Source organism: Trachurus japonicus, chromosome 16 (assembly GCF_045865225.1).
Source record: "Trachurus japonicus isolate A0001 chromosome 16, Traja_1.0".
NCBI lineage: Eukaryota > Metazoa > Chordata > Actinopteri > Carangiformes > Carangidae > Trachurus > Trachurus japonicus.
Window position 1 is genome coordinate 16,154,313 of NC_140922.1, and position 18,866 is coordinate 16,173,178.

The 18,866-nt window shown below is 43.8% G+C and overlaps 1 protein-coding gene across 1 annotated transcript in view; it reads right to left on the reverse strand.

Annotated features, from left to right (window-relative positions):
- Positions 1-18,866, reverse strand: part of itga8 (integrin, alpha 8) — a 37,439-nt gene that overhangs the window by 8,907 nt on the left and 9,666 nt on the right. Inside the window, exons 9-21 of the mRNA XM_085802126.1 lie at positions 18,741-18,784; positions 17,190-17,246; positions 16,970-17,022; positions 16,680-16,885; positions 14,291-14,488; positions 9,794-9,839; positions 9,514-9,621; positions 5,439-5,494; positions 4,858-5,015; positions 4,619-4,750; positions 3,427-3,494; positions 2,760-2,907; positions 959-1,051 (exon numbers count right to left, since the gene is read on the reverse strand). Of these exons, the coding sequence (XP_085658252.1) occupies positions 959-1,051; positions 2,760-2,907; positions 3,427-3,494; positions 4,619-4,750; positions 4,858-5,015; positions 5,439-5,494; positions 9,514-9,621; positions 9,794-9,839; positions 14,291-14,488; positions 16,680-16,885; positions 16,970-17,022; positions 17,190-17,246; positions 18,741-18,784 (1,367 nt within the window). The remainder of the gene's footprint in view (positions 1-958; positions 1,052-2,759; positions 2,908-3,426; positions 3,495-4,618; positions 4,751-4,857; positions 5,016-5,438; positions 5,495-9,513; positions 9,622-9,793; positions 9,840-14,290; positions 14,489-16,679; positions 16,886-16,969; positions 17,023-17,189; positions 17,247-18,740; positions 18,785-18,866) is intronic.

Sequence of the window (18,866 nt, forward strand, 5' to 3'; positions counted from 1 at the left end):
TACATGAAGGAGGCACTGCAGCTGTGTCATGTGGCACAAGGAATGAACTCCAGTGATGAGAGTTATTTAGCTGCACAATATGACCAGAGTCTGTATGGGGTACATGGAGGTATGTTCTGCATAAGCTCATGGATTCCTCAACATCCAGTTGGGGCAAGGGGAGAGTTAAATATGGGAAACATCTGGACGGCTGGGGTGCACACACACACACACACACACACACACACACACACACACACACACACACACACACACACACACACACACACACACACACACACACACACACACACACACACACACACACACACACACACGCACATTTGCACAGAGTTGTCCCTTTTATATGCCTTGTTTTGCTCTCCTCCCCCAGCAGTGAAACATGACCACATAATTGATTTATCAGAATGTTGTGAGTCACCTCCAGAGCTCAAACGCACCTCTACGCCGGCCTTGACACCTTTTAGCGAAACCCTCCATTTAGAACACGCATGCACACATGTGTACACACATATATTGTTCACGTATGCACACACACTAAAACACATGTGAGATACTTTGTGGCGCACACATGAGTTTACCGGTGTGATAGAATTTCATGTAGGAAGAGACCAAAGCCTCGTCTTCCTGCATGTGTCAACCATCTGAGAGCTAAAAGGATCATTATTATTATTACATGCTGTGCACACATATGCACACACACATGCACGCACATATGCACACACAAATTGAGTGTGAAGCATAGTCATGGGAGTCAGAGGTGTGGAATGAGGGTCAAGGTGATGATCAGTAATCATTGGAAACCATCAATCAGTGTGAATTAATCTGATGAGTAACAGTCTCAAGCTCCGTAGCATGGCGGGCTGTTGGAAGGGGTGGGGTTAAGTGTGTGTTTGTGTGTGTGTGTGTGTGTGTGTCTGTGTATGTGTTTCTGTGCTTGCTGGTGTGAAAACCTCACCTCTGTCCCGGCAACCATCGGGTTCCCGAGGTCACACACCACCATCCTGGACTCGTTGACCATCTTGTACTCGCAATTCAGCTGAGACAGCGACTAGAGGAGAGAGAGGGAAGGAGAGTGAAAAAGAAACAAGAGGTGGCCAGTGAGTGGGATGATAAGAAAAAAAAGTGAATGAACGTGACAACCGGGGAGCAGCGGGAGTCAAGTGGGGAGAGAAAAGAACAAGGGAGGGAAGTGTAACACCATCAAAGGGGGAAGGGAGTAAGGGATTGAAAAAGAGAAGGAGGGAGAGGAGGGAGGGAGGGAGGGGTACGGCAGGGAGAGGAAGAGTGATGAATGCTCTGACAGTAACAACCTCATCAATCAAACAGCCCCATTACACACTCATTAGCGCACACAAGCGTGCAAACACACACACATAGACATAAACAGACACACACACACACACACACTCGGCAGTTGACCCACTCCATTTCCGTGGTCACTAATGCAGCTTGTAAATCATAATAGGGGCCTTTTGGGCAGTTGCCAGTAAAGCATGCCCTACTGATAGCCTCGCCTTAATCACGCCAAACAAACACACACAACGACACAACAGGATGTGATGTCTCACTGTAGCTGCTGCCTCAAATAGCTTACTTCCTTTTTTTTTTTGCGTGGTCACTTGGCACATTCATCAATCATGACGAGATGACAGCCTCGATCCTGTGTCTATTTTTACTGTCCACCCTGCTGAAACTAAACTTTGTATTTTCATGCACCAATCAATTTTGAGATTTGGGGCTATTCTGCGTCCTTAACATGTCTTCTTTCAGAATAGTGGAAAGAAATGGTAGACAAAAAACCATTAAGGTGGTTATTTTTCTTCATTTTGACTTCTTTTGTCAGTAGATTTCTCCTAAATTCACCAAAAGTTAGCATGCTACTGTGGCAAAACTGTGAGATGCCATCCAGTTTGATCCCTTTCTATATCCTTAAGGTTTAAACAGAGGGGTTTGTTGATACATCATTCACAGCCTGATTTATACAACATTTTATTCCCAAAAGCATGGCGAAATTTGATTTTTTTTAGGGCTGGTGACAGTATTCTCTTATTTACAAAGTGATAAAAAGAGATATCCAAAATCCTTTCTGTAAAAAATTCTGACTCTAGTACCATATGTCAACAAAATAAAACAAGAATTTTGAAAGTGGCTTTATCCATTGTTCAGATTTCTGTTATGGAATTGTATGCAAATTAGCGCATATTTAATTAGATATTGCCTCATTTACATATTTAAACATAAAATTTGTCAAAACTTGTAATACAAAAAAATATTTGTCTTAAAGCAAAAGTAAGCGGAATGTTTGTGTTAATATAAGTCTTAAATAGTTATATCTTCCGACAGCAATCACTTATATAGAGTGTTTGGTCTGAAACACGGGTCTGTCTGTCACTCTGCTCTGAGCCGAAGAGAAAACTTTCCTTGTATCCTACAACCTTTATCCAATGAGGAGAGAGAACGGCATGAAGGGCTGTGTGTGCAGCCAAGGGATGCGCGTGAATGTGGTGATGTAGGGACGAGGACCAATAGATCCATGACGAGGGCGGGGGCTGCTAACTCCATCGGCTGCCAAGAAGTTAGCCAAAACGACCGGATCACTTACTTCTGCTTTAATGCAAGTGATAAACTTGGGAAGTTTCATGGTGATATCTGTTAGTTAAAATTTTTACCCTATTCACCCGTAGTGTCTCACCTAAAACAATGGATTTCGGTTAAATATATGTATATAGTATGTGTGTGTGTGTGTGTGTGTTTACCTCTACCCTGCGCTCCACTCCGATGTAGTCAGCCTCCGGCGGTATCAGTGTGTGTAGCTCTGTCTCGTAGGCTCCCTCTCCTTGGTTCACCGCAGTGATGGTCAACATGACTTGGTTGTCATCTCCAATCACCAGCTCTGAGTGGTCCCTGTGTGTATATGTGTTGTATTTAGGACACAAGAGAAAATACTGTTTTACAGACTTGATGTTTCATAAAAGAATTGTCCGTCTCGTGTTTTTTGTCAAATCAAGTTTCTAATTTTTAGGACTGGACTTTGTGTGTAATCCACTCATCTGCAAAGAATGCAATACCTCTGACCCCAACAACAACCTCAAGAATGTATGTGTGTGCTTGTGTGTGCGTGTGTGTCTCAGTCAGCAGAGGGTGACAGGATGTTTGTGTAACGCTGCCATGGAGATATCGTACAGCTGGAAACACTATGGAGAGTATTCTAATTCACACACACATATGCACACACACACACACACACCACATGGTAAATTGAACTATAATGTGAGCAACTTCAGTGTAAACTTTGCTCATTGTGTGAGGAATAACAGACGTATACTCTCATTTGGTTCAGCTGTGTGTGCATGTGTGTCTGTGTCAAGTGCTGAGTGTTTACAGGTTGAGGTCAGAGGGCGTGGCCGTGTGTGTCTGTCTTACATGCTGGCAGAGAGCCGGAGGTCGGGGATGCAAATGTTGTCGTCTCCGCAGTCCAGGAGAATGTAGGCCTGAGAGGAAGAGGGGGCACACGAGAGGGGCACTGTGATGAGGAAATGTTTAAGGTACACATGTGCATCATCAGGAAACCAGAAATAGAAAAAAATGTTACTGGGACACACCAGGATGCAGGTGGAGCATCTGCACAGGCCTTGGTCAGCAAAATGAAGCTTTTTGGGTTGGGTTTGTTGAGCCCAGTTTCAGACTGCGGGTTGGTTTGGTTGTTTTTGAGTTTAATTTTGCAATAAACTTTGGAACAGTAAGTAATGAAGAATATAAAGCAAACACTGGCTTAAAAACTCCAAATAATGTGGGCAAAGCTTCTTTGGTGAGGTAACATTACTTGTGTGGTCCATGAGTGTGCATGTGCATACTTTAGAATTAAAAATGAGCAAACTGCTTTCAGCCCATCAAAGGCTCAGCTCTGAAAAAAAAACATCTTGGTATTTATTTCTGATGTTTGTGCACATGGAAGAGCAAACAATAGAGTGCATACTTTTCATCAAGATTGCATATCTGATAAATACGGAGTTGAGTTTTTGGTGTGCAGCAAACCTTTTCTTCGTTTTTATTATTTTGCATTCCCTGCACTATCAGTTGCTTATCAGCTGTGTGTGTGTGTGTGTGTGTGTGTGTGTGTGGGGGGGTCCTGATTTTTTTGATAGTGGATTCTGGATTATACCTGTTTGATCTACTGGGGAAGAAAGGACTGGGCTTATCCACTACATTCATCTTCTTTGCACTGGGAGAGGTTAAACCTGGTAATCAACTTAACATGTAAGGGAGATCATTTTTTATTTGTGATAAAGCCTCTCTGTATCTAAATCCAGCGTTTTCTACAAATATTTTAATGTCAGGTTAGTTTTACGCAGGTCACGCAGTCACTCCAAATCAAGTCAATCATAAGAAACCAGTATCACAAGTCACAAGTTTGCTGAGCTTGTAACAACATTTAAAAACTGACCCTCGATTCAAATAAAGAAGAAAAAAAAAAACAAGCGGAGAAAGAAAGGAACTGTTTCATGAACACGGACAAAAGCTCTGGAGGATTCCTCTTCTAGGATGGACAAGTTGTGCGTGGATGGTGCTTTACTGAATAGGCAAAATACTATGCTCATATACTGAATCTACTCACATGCTCTTGGAGGAAGGTGCTGCTGTAGTGATTGAGAACAGGTGGGAGGTTTTGGCCACGAGGGGGAGGAGCCAAGCTGTAGTTCAGAGCCAGCGAGATGGGGGTTAATTTGTCCCTGAACTCATCCTCCTCCTGTGAAGAGAAGCAGACGAAACAGACAGAGGTGAGAAATGTGCAGCTGTGCCGCAAACCATCATTTGATTACTCTGTAAAATATATGATTGGGTTCATTTGCTCACTTTCAGATAAATGATGTAGCTCAGACATGCACGTGGGCGGTTGTGACCCAGCGTTAGGAGCCCCGTGCGCTGAGGCTGCTGGGTGTCCAGGAAGAGAACTCGCTTAACTCCGCCCCTGGTGCCTTTCAACCAGTCCAGCTGCAGCTCTGCTCTCAGGTCTGGGCAGGAGGGAATGATGGAGACGGAGACCAAGTGAATAAGTGAATAAGAACATCCAGCCAAGCAGACACTCCTTAACTCTGGGTGTGTTTGACTTTCCATTAGTTACGTTGTCATGAGCCACTTGTAGGTGTGTTGCTCTAAGGAGCATCATTAGAAAGTGGAAACAATGTACTCCACACCTCCACTGTCTGTGTCTGTGTCCTGTTCTTGCTCCCGCTCGCCCTCCCTCCCTCTTTCCTTTGTTCTCTACCCTGATCGCTGCGGCAGCCGCAGAGCAGTGTGGTTTTCTCCGCAGGAAACTCTAATGAGATGTGCGACACCACGGATGTGTCTGACTACTGTCCCACCCACTGAGCTTCCTCCCTTTTTTGTCTGTTGCTTCTCTCCCTCTGTTCCCCGTATTGTGCACAACTGCTTACCTACAGAGCTGGGGATTCCCACACCGCTCACTGCTGCACACACATCCACTTTCAGACTGGAGGAGGAGGAGGAGGTGGAGAAGGAAGATATTGGGAGGGAAGACAGATAGAAAAGAGGGAGAGAGAAGATCATGACTGTTAGTCTCTTGTCCTGAGAAGACAAAGAGTATGCAATTCATTTTAACTGTGATTTCACAGCTATGTTACAATTACATTTATCCTATTACTTTAAATTTAGATGGATATGTCTACCACACTCTTTGTTTTACAGTACCTTTGAATGCATAACAAAATCAACAAAAAACAATGCGTACTGTAAAAACTAGCTAAATAAATAAAGTGTTCATAAGCAAGGCATTTCTTCCTCTCTGGACTCATGGGGATGGTGGGAAATACCACTTAGGGCCCAATGAGCCCCTCCTGTAGACAGACATAGGAGACTGGGAAACATTTCTGCATTTCCTCTATTTATGTGTGTTTGCATGTGTGTGTATGTGTGAGTGTGCACGTTATCACCTCTTTAATCAGGAACAGGAAAGTGACTCCCACACAGGGAGCCCCGCACTGTTAATAACTGCTAATCTGAGGAAGCTACAGATGTAATGCTCCTGCATCTACACTGAAGACTCAGCAATACAGTATGAGGCGGGAGGTAAATGACTTCATGTGATTATTGTTTGTTTGGTTTCGCTTCGCAAACCCTAACAACGAGATCACAGATGTTGTGGAGACCTGTGTGTTTGTTAATAATTAGGATCCCCATTAGATGACACAATAATGATGAGCTAGATTTCTTGCGTTCTCAATGTGTGTGCAACAGATGTGAGTTTACATGTGTGTGATAAAATACAGGTTTCTATTTTAAAATGTACTCCCCTAAGCCATCCTGACCTTTCCAGGTGGTTTCATGTGTATTTAATAAGTGTTGCATGTAAGCATGCGTCTGTATTTTGTACTTTTTGGGCGGGTGTGACTCTAATAAGCACTGTGTGTCAATCTTAAGTGCGTGCAGCACGGAAATTACCCCCATTCTACTGCAACAGCTCTGGCTCTTGGTTGGTCATTACCCTATGCAATTTTCCCCAAAATGCATCTGTGCTCCACAACCTTGCACACTTCTGACCAGCCTTCCCTGCAAAAATGTACACATAAATTTCCTTCCCCCACCACCCAGGCTCTGTTTAATGAGTAAGAACTTTCAATTTATTAAGTATAGTACTGTAATCCCTCTTTATACATAACTCCTTCAATCCAGTCGAAGAGCTAAATATCTGATTTTCTAAAAAAACTAGTTACCCAGAGGTTAAAAATCAAGACAATCGTTTAAACATGCAAAAATAAAAGAAAAGAAGAAAACACTTAATAGAAGTAGGAACAAGCTGGAAAGTGTGGTAAACATGTAAACCACTGGATTAATGTAAATCTGACATGTACTCTCTTTTAAGTCTGATTTTGGTTTCTATTGTACATTGGCCCTGGGCGCTTAACACACTGCAGCTAAAGGAAACATTTGCAAAGACACAAGTGTCCCGCATATTCAGAAAACAACAGAATTTGACAACATAATGACTGCAAAAAATCACAATGCATAAAGAGAACCAAACGCACTGCAAACTTGGGCACAATAGAAGTGTTTCCAGGGGACACTGGAAAGTGGTGAAGCAGGCTGGGACTTATTTTTCAACGCACATGCATTGGATAACAAGTGTGTCCCAGGCAGGTTCATCACATTTTTCTTTTTGAAGTTATTTTTTGCCATAATTGTGAAAGAGAGAGTGAGTGACAGGAAAGTCAGGGAGAGAGAGAGGATGATACCACGCATTGGACTCAAAGCCAGTCTGCTGCAGTTAGATTTACGCCTACATGCTGCCCAATAGTTTGTATCTAAATATAAAATATTGGAAAGAAACATGAATATAAAACAATTGAACTAAATAAAATGTCTGATTTTGGCGCACGTTGTACAAACTGACTGAGGAGAAATGTCATTTCCTTTGTCTGGATTAAGAAAAGGAAGCACAATCCGACCAAGTGTAACTGAAGCAGTGTCATAAGTCTTAAACGTCTCAAAACGGTGGGGAAAAAAAGTGCATTGGACAGAACAAACCTTCTGGGTTTTTCAAAGATACTCAGGTAATTATCTCAAACCATGGGACTCAAATATAATGGTAATAATAGCTGAGAAGAAAAGACAGGGGCCACCTCCCATCATGCATCTCTCCAGCTCTAACTGCTAGGAAGCAACTCAAATGTAACAAAATCTTTATAGCACCGAAACATAAGAGCCTCAGACAGACATTGCTTAACTCTCGGAGCTGCTGTTTGACTCTCTGCTTGTGTGCGCGTGTGCATGTGTGTGTGTGTGTGTGCGTCCTGCGCCCTATCTGATTCCATACCTCCGACCGAAACTTTATGCCGGTTTATTTAAATAAGCTGAGTTTTGTTTTGACAGAATTCCACAGTTTAGTGCTTTCTGTCAATTTGACCCAAACCCTGTTCCCTTTTCACTCACTGCCAACACTCACAAACTTCTGCGCACACAGACAACGGGATGGCAACTGGCCGAGCACACTTCTCCCGTCCAAACAGGCTTGCAGCGGTTCCAGCCCCAATAAGTTAGGACCAACAATAGACTGCGGCGAACCAGCGGGATCCTTTGGACCCGTTCCCCTCGAACCAAACTCGCCCCCATACTGTTCAAAGCCAAAATGCTGCCCACAGGAACAATAATATAATCAAAATAGAATTATACAGTTTTAAATTAATTGCAGCACTATAAATGTGAATTTCCAGATTATATGAGTATAGGCTTTACAGTCCACTTCTAAATTACAGTATTAGACACGCAGACAAATGGACCTTGGCTGATGGCAGACGTCTAGAGCGTGGGGGTGAAATATTTGTCACATCTGTCAGCGTGTGTGAGTCTTGAAATTCTATACTTTATAACTCGCACACAATTTATGATACAGTAAAAGCAGTAAAACCTCTGTTACAGATCTGGTTTTCAGTGCAGCAGCGGGGCTCATTAGTCTCATGTTTGTTTAAGACTTTGATCCATTTAGTTTTAATTCACCTGCGCGCGCACACACACACACACACACACACACACACACACACACACACTGGTCTGTTTCCAAATTCCTGAGTAAAAATGAATTATAACTGAGTGTTAACACCAGTGGATGGACCAATTAAGTGTAAGCTTGAGTTTGAGGGTGGTATTGATAGACCCCACAGTGCAATGCCAAATGGAAATCATGGTGCTACACACAGCCGGAGAAAAACAACAAATTGTGGACTGTGGTGAGAAAACATTTTAGCGTATAAAAATTTTGTGAAAACAAATTGATTGTCTTGTAGAGTGTTTTGTATCATGAAGAACATTCCTTCTTTGGGCACAAACAGGAGAAAAACAAAATCGTATAAGAGATTTTTTTTAACTTGGTGAAACAAATGTCACTATTTCAAACCAAGCTAAAAGAGCAGCATTATGACATTGTATAAAACAATAACTGCAAACACTATAAACAGGCATGTGCATACAGTATAGACATTATCCTCTTGGCACACGAAGAAACAGTTTCCAAATCTAAAATATAAGGTCAAATAATACATTTGTAAGCATTTACCTAAAGATCCTTTACAACTAACTTCTATTTGCAGATAATAATCTGTTCTGTTTGTTGTTTCTAACATTTTTGCAGTTCTAACATGGAGATCTGACATCTATATTTGAAGTTGAAGTATACGGCATTGTGACAAGTTGAAGTATACGGCATTGTGACAAGTTGAAGTATACGGCATTGTGAGAGTGCAAAGACCAGTTTTGGTTTGCACCCATACGTATTAGAAGGAACAAGTTGAAAGAGAAGTTTAAAGTCTCTGTAAAGTGAAATTGGAGTTTTGTTTCAAAATATATTAAAAGTGTTCGAAATGTATTGATAAAAACATGCAAAAAGACTCATTTCTGTACAGTGCTTAATTTTAGAGGTGAAAATGAGTATGCCTGGTACATGTATCAATATGCAGTGTAGATTTGGGGTAAGAGACAATCTAATGTTGCTCTTCTTACCAGGTAACCATGATGTCTGTCTGAGGCAGGTGACACTGTCGGTCATCTGGGTTCAGGATTCTAGGGGTCAGGGTCATTGCAGCTTCCACCGACACCACAGCTCGAGACCTACACACAAAACACACACAGATGCACTGATGTAAGACGGATCTATCAAGGTGATGAGACTGAATTTCTTTCTGAGACGGAGTCTTTTTGAATTTCAGGAAAACAAGTTGCTACTTAGAGAGGAGGAGCCCCTCAGACAGAAAAACAGACAGAACACCTTCTTCATTTTTACCTGTACACCGAGACCTCGCCTGCGCCAAACGCCCCCACAATCAGATCTGTGAAGACAGAGGGGGGAGGAGAGAGAGAGAGAGAGAGAGAGAGAGAGAGAGAGAGAGAGGGGAGAGCCGGGGAATGGAGAACTTCAAAGAATGCAACAGATGGGACTGATTTCAAGGTCTCCAGCAATCTTCATCAAACACAGACTTCTCACATTTAATACACACACACAGACACAAAGACACACAGACACACACACACAGACATGCACACACACACACACACACACACACACACACTGTGATATACCATTGACTTTCTGATATTGCCATACTTTTCCCATCATTTCCTTTCACACACGACCTGTTTCAGACTAAATTCATAAACAGAAAATGTGTTAATGTTTGTATGTGTTTGTGTGTGTTCATATGTGTGTATGCGGTGAGACAGGGACCCCACGCTGCATTCCAGTGCCATTAGAAATTTCACATTGCTCCAATCACATTTTGCTAAACAACAATTCCCAACAGCCTGCAGAGCCGCCGAAGCCCTAATTGTAAGCAGCACCAGATCTCATCTATATGTGATTTTTATTTGTTTTCATGGCTTTTGTGATGAACACACTTTTAATTGGCTCTCGGCTCTTAAAATAGAGCCGGCATTTAATGGCTGTGGTCAGGGGACACATACCAATGAAATCCACACAAACACACACACTGACGCAGACACATCCATGCACATACAAGTGCTGATTAAAACAATGTGAAACTGGAGAGAGGGACTTAATGGATAAAAGACGCCGCTGCCAAATGCAGCAAATCTAAACTGGGTGATCCTGAGAAAGACAGAATAACCTGAGGCTGCTCACTGCTAGGCAACTGGAGCTGCAGCTAATAATTATTTTCAATATCAGTCAATCTGTTGCACACATGATTAAAGGTTTGACCTTTGCCGTGATAAAACATGGTGCAAATTATGATACAAATGTCCCACACCCAAAGACCAGAGTTTATTTTGTTCATGGTCATATAAAACTATGAAAAACAGGAAATACTCATATTAGAGAAGCAGAATAAACCGATCATTTTAGCTCTAGAGGGAGATATATGTGGGAGGTGCAGTGGTAACCTGCTATGACCTAAGCTGCTTGAAGTGGACTCTTATGGACTTTGCTTGTCATTTGCTGTGACTTCCCTCTTCCCTGCGTATTTAAGAAGAAAGGGACTAATCGAATCTGAGAGAGGCACATCTGTTTCTGCCTTTGGCTGCAGTCACTGAGTCCCCCTGAAACCACAACATTAAACATTTAGACCCTAGTCCCTCTTCCCCAGGGGTGTGCTATGTCGCTGTGCTGTGCGTCTGAGTACGTACTGTATTGAAAAGCCTGTGATGAGAAAAGACCCCAAGATGTGGGTTTTGTGGGGCAGCCGGAGGGGTACGGCAAAGGGGGGAAAAGAAGTGCACGAGAAGGAGGAGACTGGGAAACGATAGGAAGAAAAAGGAGGGCAGAGGATCATGCACTTGGCCTTTAAACCGCAATCTGTGAAAGCCATCAGAGGCAAGGTGTATTTAGCAGAGGGAGGCGGAGAGACCACCTCAGTCCCAGACCAAATTCCTCTGTTCATCACGCTGTTTGAGTTGTGTAACTCTGGAAATCCAACCCCACTCCTGCCACATGAATGTATATATGTGTGTTCGATACAGTGGTAGCCTGTACTCCTTATCCCGACTCTTGTGTTTGCTCTTAAAACCGCTGCATGACACAAGACTGATTTGAGGATAGGATAGGTGGGGGGTTGGGGGGGTTAAACGTGTGTGAGAGTGCGAGTGAGCGCATGGCTGCACTGAGGCCTAAATCAAATAACGGCCCACTTTCCTTTCCATGTCAATCCCATTTCCTTACACACAGGAAAGCTTGCCTGCCACTGTTGATTTGAGGTTAGCGTGTGTGTGTGCAGAGAAACACATTCAGCCTTGCCCACACACAAATGGGCTGACAACTCAGCGAGTACACTACTCACTGATAGGTGTAGTAGGTATAGTCTTGGTAACTAAGCTACTTTAGCTGACGGTGTCTCTCCTGGGCTGTGAAAACACAACCTCCATCCAGAGTTTAGACAGACTGTCAAGCTGTCACTGGCTGCCTGCCCTGACTGCCTGTTTGGCTGCAGGGAACAGACCTTAATGATGAAATGCCAAAGGTCAATGGCACTCGGTGGAAAAGGAGGTGATTTCAGGATAGAAAATGAGCATTTCTCAACTCTTGGATAGGGGATGGATGTGTGGGATTTTGAGGAGAGTCAATAACTTGCCAGCTATTACACATAGGTTCAATATCTGACCCAAACTAGAGTTTTGTAATGAAAAGTGTATTTCTCCCAATGCAGAGAGAGACAGGGGAGATATGCTGTTTCAAATTGTGCTTAGGATGGATTGATATGGAAGACTTTGGTTACAGGTACGCTTGGGATGTATATGAGAATAGACTTTCTGCTTCTTTTTCTATTTTTAATGTGAAGCTGCAGAAAAAGACAAAGTACATCCAGTGTGAGCTGAAAATGAAGATGGCTGTGGGTAGATGTGGAGCCCAGTAACACATTTTACACCTACTTACCAACCAAAGCTAACGACCCCTAACGCAGCACACATCCAAATCACTGACCCTGACACGTCCCTGCGTCTGTAACTCCGGTGTAAAACCGGTGTGATTGACAGGTAAAACATTGTTAGTTCTTGACCTCTGACCCCTTGGCTGAACCTCAAATGCACCCTGAGGCAATCTGACCCCCCCGCACTGCATCAGTGAAAACACTGAGCCAGTAGTTCTTCTGTGTCATGCTCACAGCCAAAGACGCCTATTTAATTTAACTTAATCAAGCTTTACTCTGAGAGTGGAAGTCATTTTTGATCCTGCACTGACTCGCCTTTCATCTTCTGTGACCTCTGCCTTTCATTTAGCTTCCCAATGTCAGTATAAAAAGTATAAAAAGACAAATATAAGCCATCATTTTTTGAAGAAATAGTCCATTAAAGCTAAAAGTGGGGCCTAATGATCACCCTTCCCTCTGTCAGTGTTCCTGCAGTAGACTAATGACATTTAACGTCGATAGGAGCAGAGAGTGGCTCTAGCAGGCCTCCCAGACGCCAGTGCAGTCCTCTCATAATGCTGATCAAACATCGCCGGCTCCTTTGAACAGTGTGACTTTACTACCCTGCAAACGACACACCATGTGCGCCCGTGTGTGTGTGTCTCACTTCCGTCAGCCAGTTCTCTAATGACAGACGACACAAGCACTGCACATTTGTGTGAGCGTGTTTATACGGTGTGTGTGTGTGTGTGTGTGTGTGTGTGTGTTGGCTCAAAGCTTTACCACCCATGAGTTTCTGCTCCACTCCTTCCTCCCAAAGGGTCTCCACCAGCCTAAATTTCAACCTGTAACCCCAGTGTGTATTTACTGTACGGTGTTTTTTAATTCAGGATCTCTGATTTGCAGCGGGTCTGCACAGGGTCTAGGCTCTGACCTGGAGCCTGGCACACGCTCAACACACACTCTCTGGCTGCCAGTGAAACTGATCACAAGCTGCACATGTGAACTTGTGTGTGTTCATGTGTGTGTATTTCCCTTGATATCCTGTTTGTGCAATGAAGAAATCTGTTATTACAGTGAAATGAAAAGGAAAAAGGGTAAAGGGAGTGGGGGCACAAAAAAAAAAAGAAAAAGGTAAAAACTAAACAAATTCTCCTTTTCAGCCTAATCTGTGGAAGCACAAAGCCAGAGTGATGTTGAGAACAGAATGGCTCCAAATTAGGGAGAAAATAAGGTAGTAAAACAGTGGTTTTACAGACCTGCTTTGTTTCAAATAACCCTTTTTTTTAGAACTAAAAACTCATGTATATAAACAGCTTCCCACTCGTAAAAAAAAAAAATCCTCTCCTTCTCAAGTCTTGATTCTTTCTATGATTGCAGTGAGGTTTCTAATACGCTTTGTAAAGCCAGAAGGTGAATGGATCTGGTAAGGTAAGTAAGCGGCGCATAAAGTGAGCAGTTTACATGTAATTTGATTGAATGATGCTTTGTCTACACACAATTTTAAGGTTGTGGCCCACGGTTTGACTGTCTGGCAAACCGAACATGCGGATAATGTATTATTATACTTCGCTCTTGCTCTAAATCTCATGTTTTCTCTCCTTCTTGAGTATTGAAAATCCCCCAAAGAGTAGATGCAGCAGCGGCTCGTTGGCACTCATCCCTATACCCCCTTCCTCTGACTGATGACTTTAGCAGAGAAGAGGAGGAAAGCAATACGGGAAAACATGGGGATGGTAGTGGAGGAGTGCATGTGGGGAACGATGAAATGTGGAGGTCAAGAATGAACAGGAGGGAGGCTGAAACGAGAGGAGCTGGAAGGAAAGTGGAGAAGTGAAGGAATTCAACTCGGAGAAAGAATTTTGATTATAACACAGGGAGCAGAGTAGAGAGGGACAGTCTTGATGAGTGTGACCATTTACCAGGGTACTGATTGTTGTCCACGTCTTGGCCTCCTCTTACGGTGAATCCAAACCCAGGCAAGCCGCCGCCCGAGGACCGGGCCGCTCTCAGCTCTTGGCTAAGCGTCAGGCCTTGTGTGGATACGTCTTTGTTACCATTAAAGATCAATACTCTGCCACCACGCTCCTCGCCTCCGAACGGACAGCCCACTGCCACGTCTAAAGGGATGACACACACACACACACACACACACACACACACATGCATGTTTTAGATATCAGCAGTGTTAAGACCCCCTCTGGGACAGAAGCAGGAGGAACACATGCAGGGAGAAGAAAAAGAACTTGACCTTCCTTTACCTGCACTGTGGGACCATATCAGTGTGACTATTAACCGCTTTCCTTTAATTTCCATTTATTATACTCATCTTTTTACTTTTCCTCTCTTCTCTCTCTTTTGTTTCTGCACCGCTTAGGTCATTGTTCAAATTCTTGGTTACTACTTGGTTATAATCGGAGGTCGCACAAGGTTAGAAAGCAGGCTAAGAGATTAGCACATTTGGGGCCAACATTGATCCACATCCACAATGGATGGAGCAGCTCACATATCAAGAAATCTGCAACAGATTAGATCATTCATCCAATAACCTCTTAATGTCCAAGCACGCGGCATTGTCCTGCATTAAAGCACCCCTCAGTACTGTAACTGTCCAAACACCTCTAGACATCCTGTTTGTCTCCGGACCCCCTCTCCCTCAGTCTAAACAACTAGTTCCACATGAAGTAGATTGTGGGGTAGAGAGGATAAATGCAACCATGTGTGTATGCAAGTGTATATATGAGCCTGTGTGCGCATCTGTGTCTGCGAGTCGGTATGGCTATGTGTGGGTATGTATACATAACTGAAAAGCCATGTAAGAAAAAAAAAAAAAAACCTTACTTGAAAAAAATAAAAGCCTTCACTTCAAATCATGTGAAAGTCGCTCATAGGCATTGCACACAAAGCAGAAATCCACAGCAAAACAGCCTGTCGAACACCCACTGTGATCACTGCGACCAAAGCTATAGGAGGTTGTTACTCACACAGACAGTAATGGGCCGACACTCTGTGAGGGATGCTGTCAGAAAAACAGTGTTGCTAAATAAAAATTAAAAACAAAAGAGAGCCACATGTCAAACCGGGTTAGCTAAACTGTGAAGTTTCGACAGCTGACACTCAAGAAAAGCCGTGAAAATGAGAGGAAACGGGTATGGTTCTGCTTTTACAAAGAATTTTGGATAATGAGCGATGATGTCTCTGCTATGGGAGGATGAAAAGCCTCTGTGTCGTCGCAGAGAGGAAGAGGGATCTGTCAGTGATTATGCGCAGACACACGAGGGCACAGGTACAGATGAAGACATAAGTTTGACATTAGCGAGAGGGAGCTGCTGAAAACCCTGTTCCCAGTGTTTCCGTGGTGCCTCTATAACGTAATGCAGATTAATGAAATCATGCACAGACATGGACGTGTACTCATTAGGTTAACTCTCAACAAGTCTTCTCCCCGCACGTCACTGCAGCTGGCAGAGAGGCTCCGTCTCCTCAGGCCACATCAGCGACCCTCAGAGACTGTCACATCCTGACAGATTTATGTTCCTGGCCAGAGAAAGCTTTGGTATTGATCCAGTGGTTATTGATCCGATGGTTAAAGGGTTTAAATGGTTGGGACGCACATTAACACATGCTGTCTATGAATAAATAAAACATAAATCAAAGGACCAGATGGGCATCAATTCATTCATTTTTAAGGCTGCACTCCACAGGCCTGAGCTCCGTGGAGCATTTGGGCTGCAGGCTGCATGGTTTGTGTGTATATCTATGAGTGTGTGCGTCTTTGTCCAATCAATGTGGGGATAAAACAAACACATCGAAGACGAATGAACTCCGGGCAGCAGGACAGAAACTCCCAGATGATTTTATCTCGGGGCACATCTGGTGAGTTAAAAATAACTCCAACACACACTTACACACACACAGCCCTAACCCCCTGATCATCAGAGGAGGAAACAAGTTCACTCTGACAACTTTTCTTCGCCACACTTCCTGACTGGCTGAAGAGCTTTAAGGTTTCTCAAGCAGCTGTATGTGATAGGAGGATTTCCTCATTCCTCAGACAAAACAGTCCCAGAGGCACAGGAAACACCGAAAAAGATTTGTCTGCCACCGTGTTTACCTGAACGCATCAGCCCCATGTGGGAAGCCAAGTACAAGGGGAAACTGTTCATGCACTGAGGCACAATATTTATTGCAGGATTTTCAGAAGTTTCCTCATTTCCATAGCTTTCTCGTCATTCCTTCGTTGTTGTCTCTCTCATCTTACATATCAGATGAATTTCATCGGGTTCAATTTCTTTTATATCCTCAACATACCATTGTATCCATCCTGGTTGACGTCCCCCAGCGGTGCTATAGCCGTTCCGAAGCGTCCGAAGGTGTGTGAGCCGGTGAGGGCGATGGGTTTGGAGAAGGTGAGAGGGGCCATCTGCAGGTACAGGTAAACCCTCCCCACCTCCCTGGGTTTGCTCTCCATCTCCCGCTCCATGTAGAGGGGCGCTCCGACCAGCACGTCGTCCATCCTGGGGGGACAAGAGGTGTAGGTTTGATGATCGGAGAAACACAGAGTGTATGTGTGAAGAGTGACATGGTGGTTTTCTACTTACCCATCACCATTCAGGTCAGCGACAGCCACTGAGTAGCCGAAGTAGGAGGCCATCTGAGGGACAGACAGGAAGCAGTTGTCAACCATAATAAACCCAATGCTATTACGTGATCATCCCCGGTTCAAAAGTTTAGTGTCCACTTTGCTGTATTTTATACAAACCCCTGCAATATGAGACAATGACTGCGATGTGTTGGAGACTGCGATGTGCAATGTCTCACCTGTTCCCCTGTGAAGTTCTGGATGAAGGTCAGATTAGTGGAGTTGATCATTGCCACCTAAAACAAGCAGACAGACTGTCACATCCTGTACAACACAAGCCTTTGTCCTTGAAACACACATGGATGGAGTAGACATGGCCAAGCAGTCTGACAAACAGGCTCATGAAGAATGCAAGAAAAAAGTCTGAAACCACATTTACCAAAAAAAAAAAAAAAGCTTTTATGCTTTTATTCAACTGAAACCTCTTTCTTTTCTCCGCCCTCCCCCCACCACCATCCTTTTTGTGCCTTTACCATTTCCCCCTCATCTTTCTCTCCTACCCCCCATCCTAACCCCGGTCGTGGGGAAAGACGGAGGGGGAAGGCTGAGAATTCCTTCATAAGACCTAAAATAACAACCACATGGAGACAGCCGGGGGCGACACGTACACACACGTGCCCGCACGCACACACACATGCAGAAGGATACATGTTGACCCCATCACAGATATCTCAAAGACACACTAAACGGGGATAGACTTACGAACACAGACAGATGAGGATGTGTAAACACCAATATTAAATCACAGGCTTGGACGTCAGTGTTCCTGCGCTCTGACTTGTCAGATCTCAGAGGAAACCGGATCAGCTGCTCCGGTGCCAGGCCTCTGACACGGCTTACCTGCATCTCTCATAACACCCCTCACCCTAATGTCAGTTCACAGTGCACTGTATGTACAGGAAGGAGAACTAATGCACCGCCTACAATGTCCAGACATAAAACACACACTGTTGCAATGTGTGTGTACACAGTGTGGTGAGCCCTGCGGTTGCACTGCAGGTCAGGGTTAAGGGTCGTGAGTGTGTGGAGAAGGGTTAGTGGGGTTAGGTGGGGTCACCCCCCTCCACATGCAGCGGAAGCTGTGTGTCATTAGGGAGGACTGACACAGTCTGCCCTGGGGACACGTTCCCATAAGACAACTCAAGCCACACTGCAGAATATGCATAGAAGCACATATAGTATTTGTTGAAGATAAGTATAAATATATAAATACATATATACATATATACATATATATGTACATGTTCTTCTGAACGGCACAGCCTGTCATCCTACAGAAGATTGATGACAGATGAATCCAAGCAACTTTATTGTGCACATGTGTGTCTGCACATAAAAGCCGCCCTAATACCTCCGGCCTCCTACCACATCATATGTAGACATTTACACCTTGACAAGATACTAGGTTTACATCACTACAACAGAAACTAATATAATGTTTCCTAACAAGATGTTCAGCCGCCCCCAGCATCCAGAACAGATCCAGTAACTCTATCAGAGGCATGAACACTCCTCTCTTCTGTGTTTTCATGACGCACACTGGTCCAAATTCTCCCACAGGCTGCGTTTGAGATGTATTGATTGTGATGGCCATATAGCATATGATATTTAAACTGTTCATTGATCGTTTGTGAATTGTAAGGGTGCATGTAGCTGTTACACAACAAGTGTCCTTTCCGAGCACTAAAATGTGCCCTGCGTGCCAAATGTCAAATCCATCAAATACTCACATATCCAAAGTTCTGTGCTCCTCTTGGGACTCCAGCTATCAGCTCTGGGAAACATAAAAACAAACAGTTACTTAAATTAGTGTGTGTGTGAGAGAGAGACTTACAGGGGAAGAAAAGGATCAACAG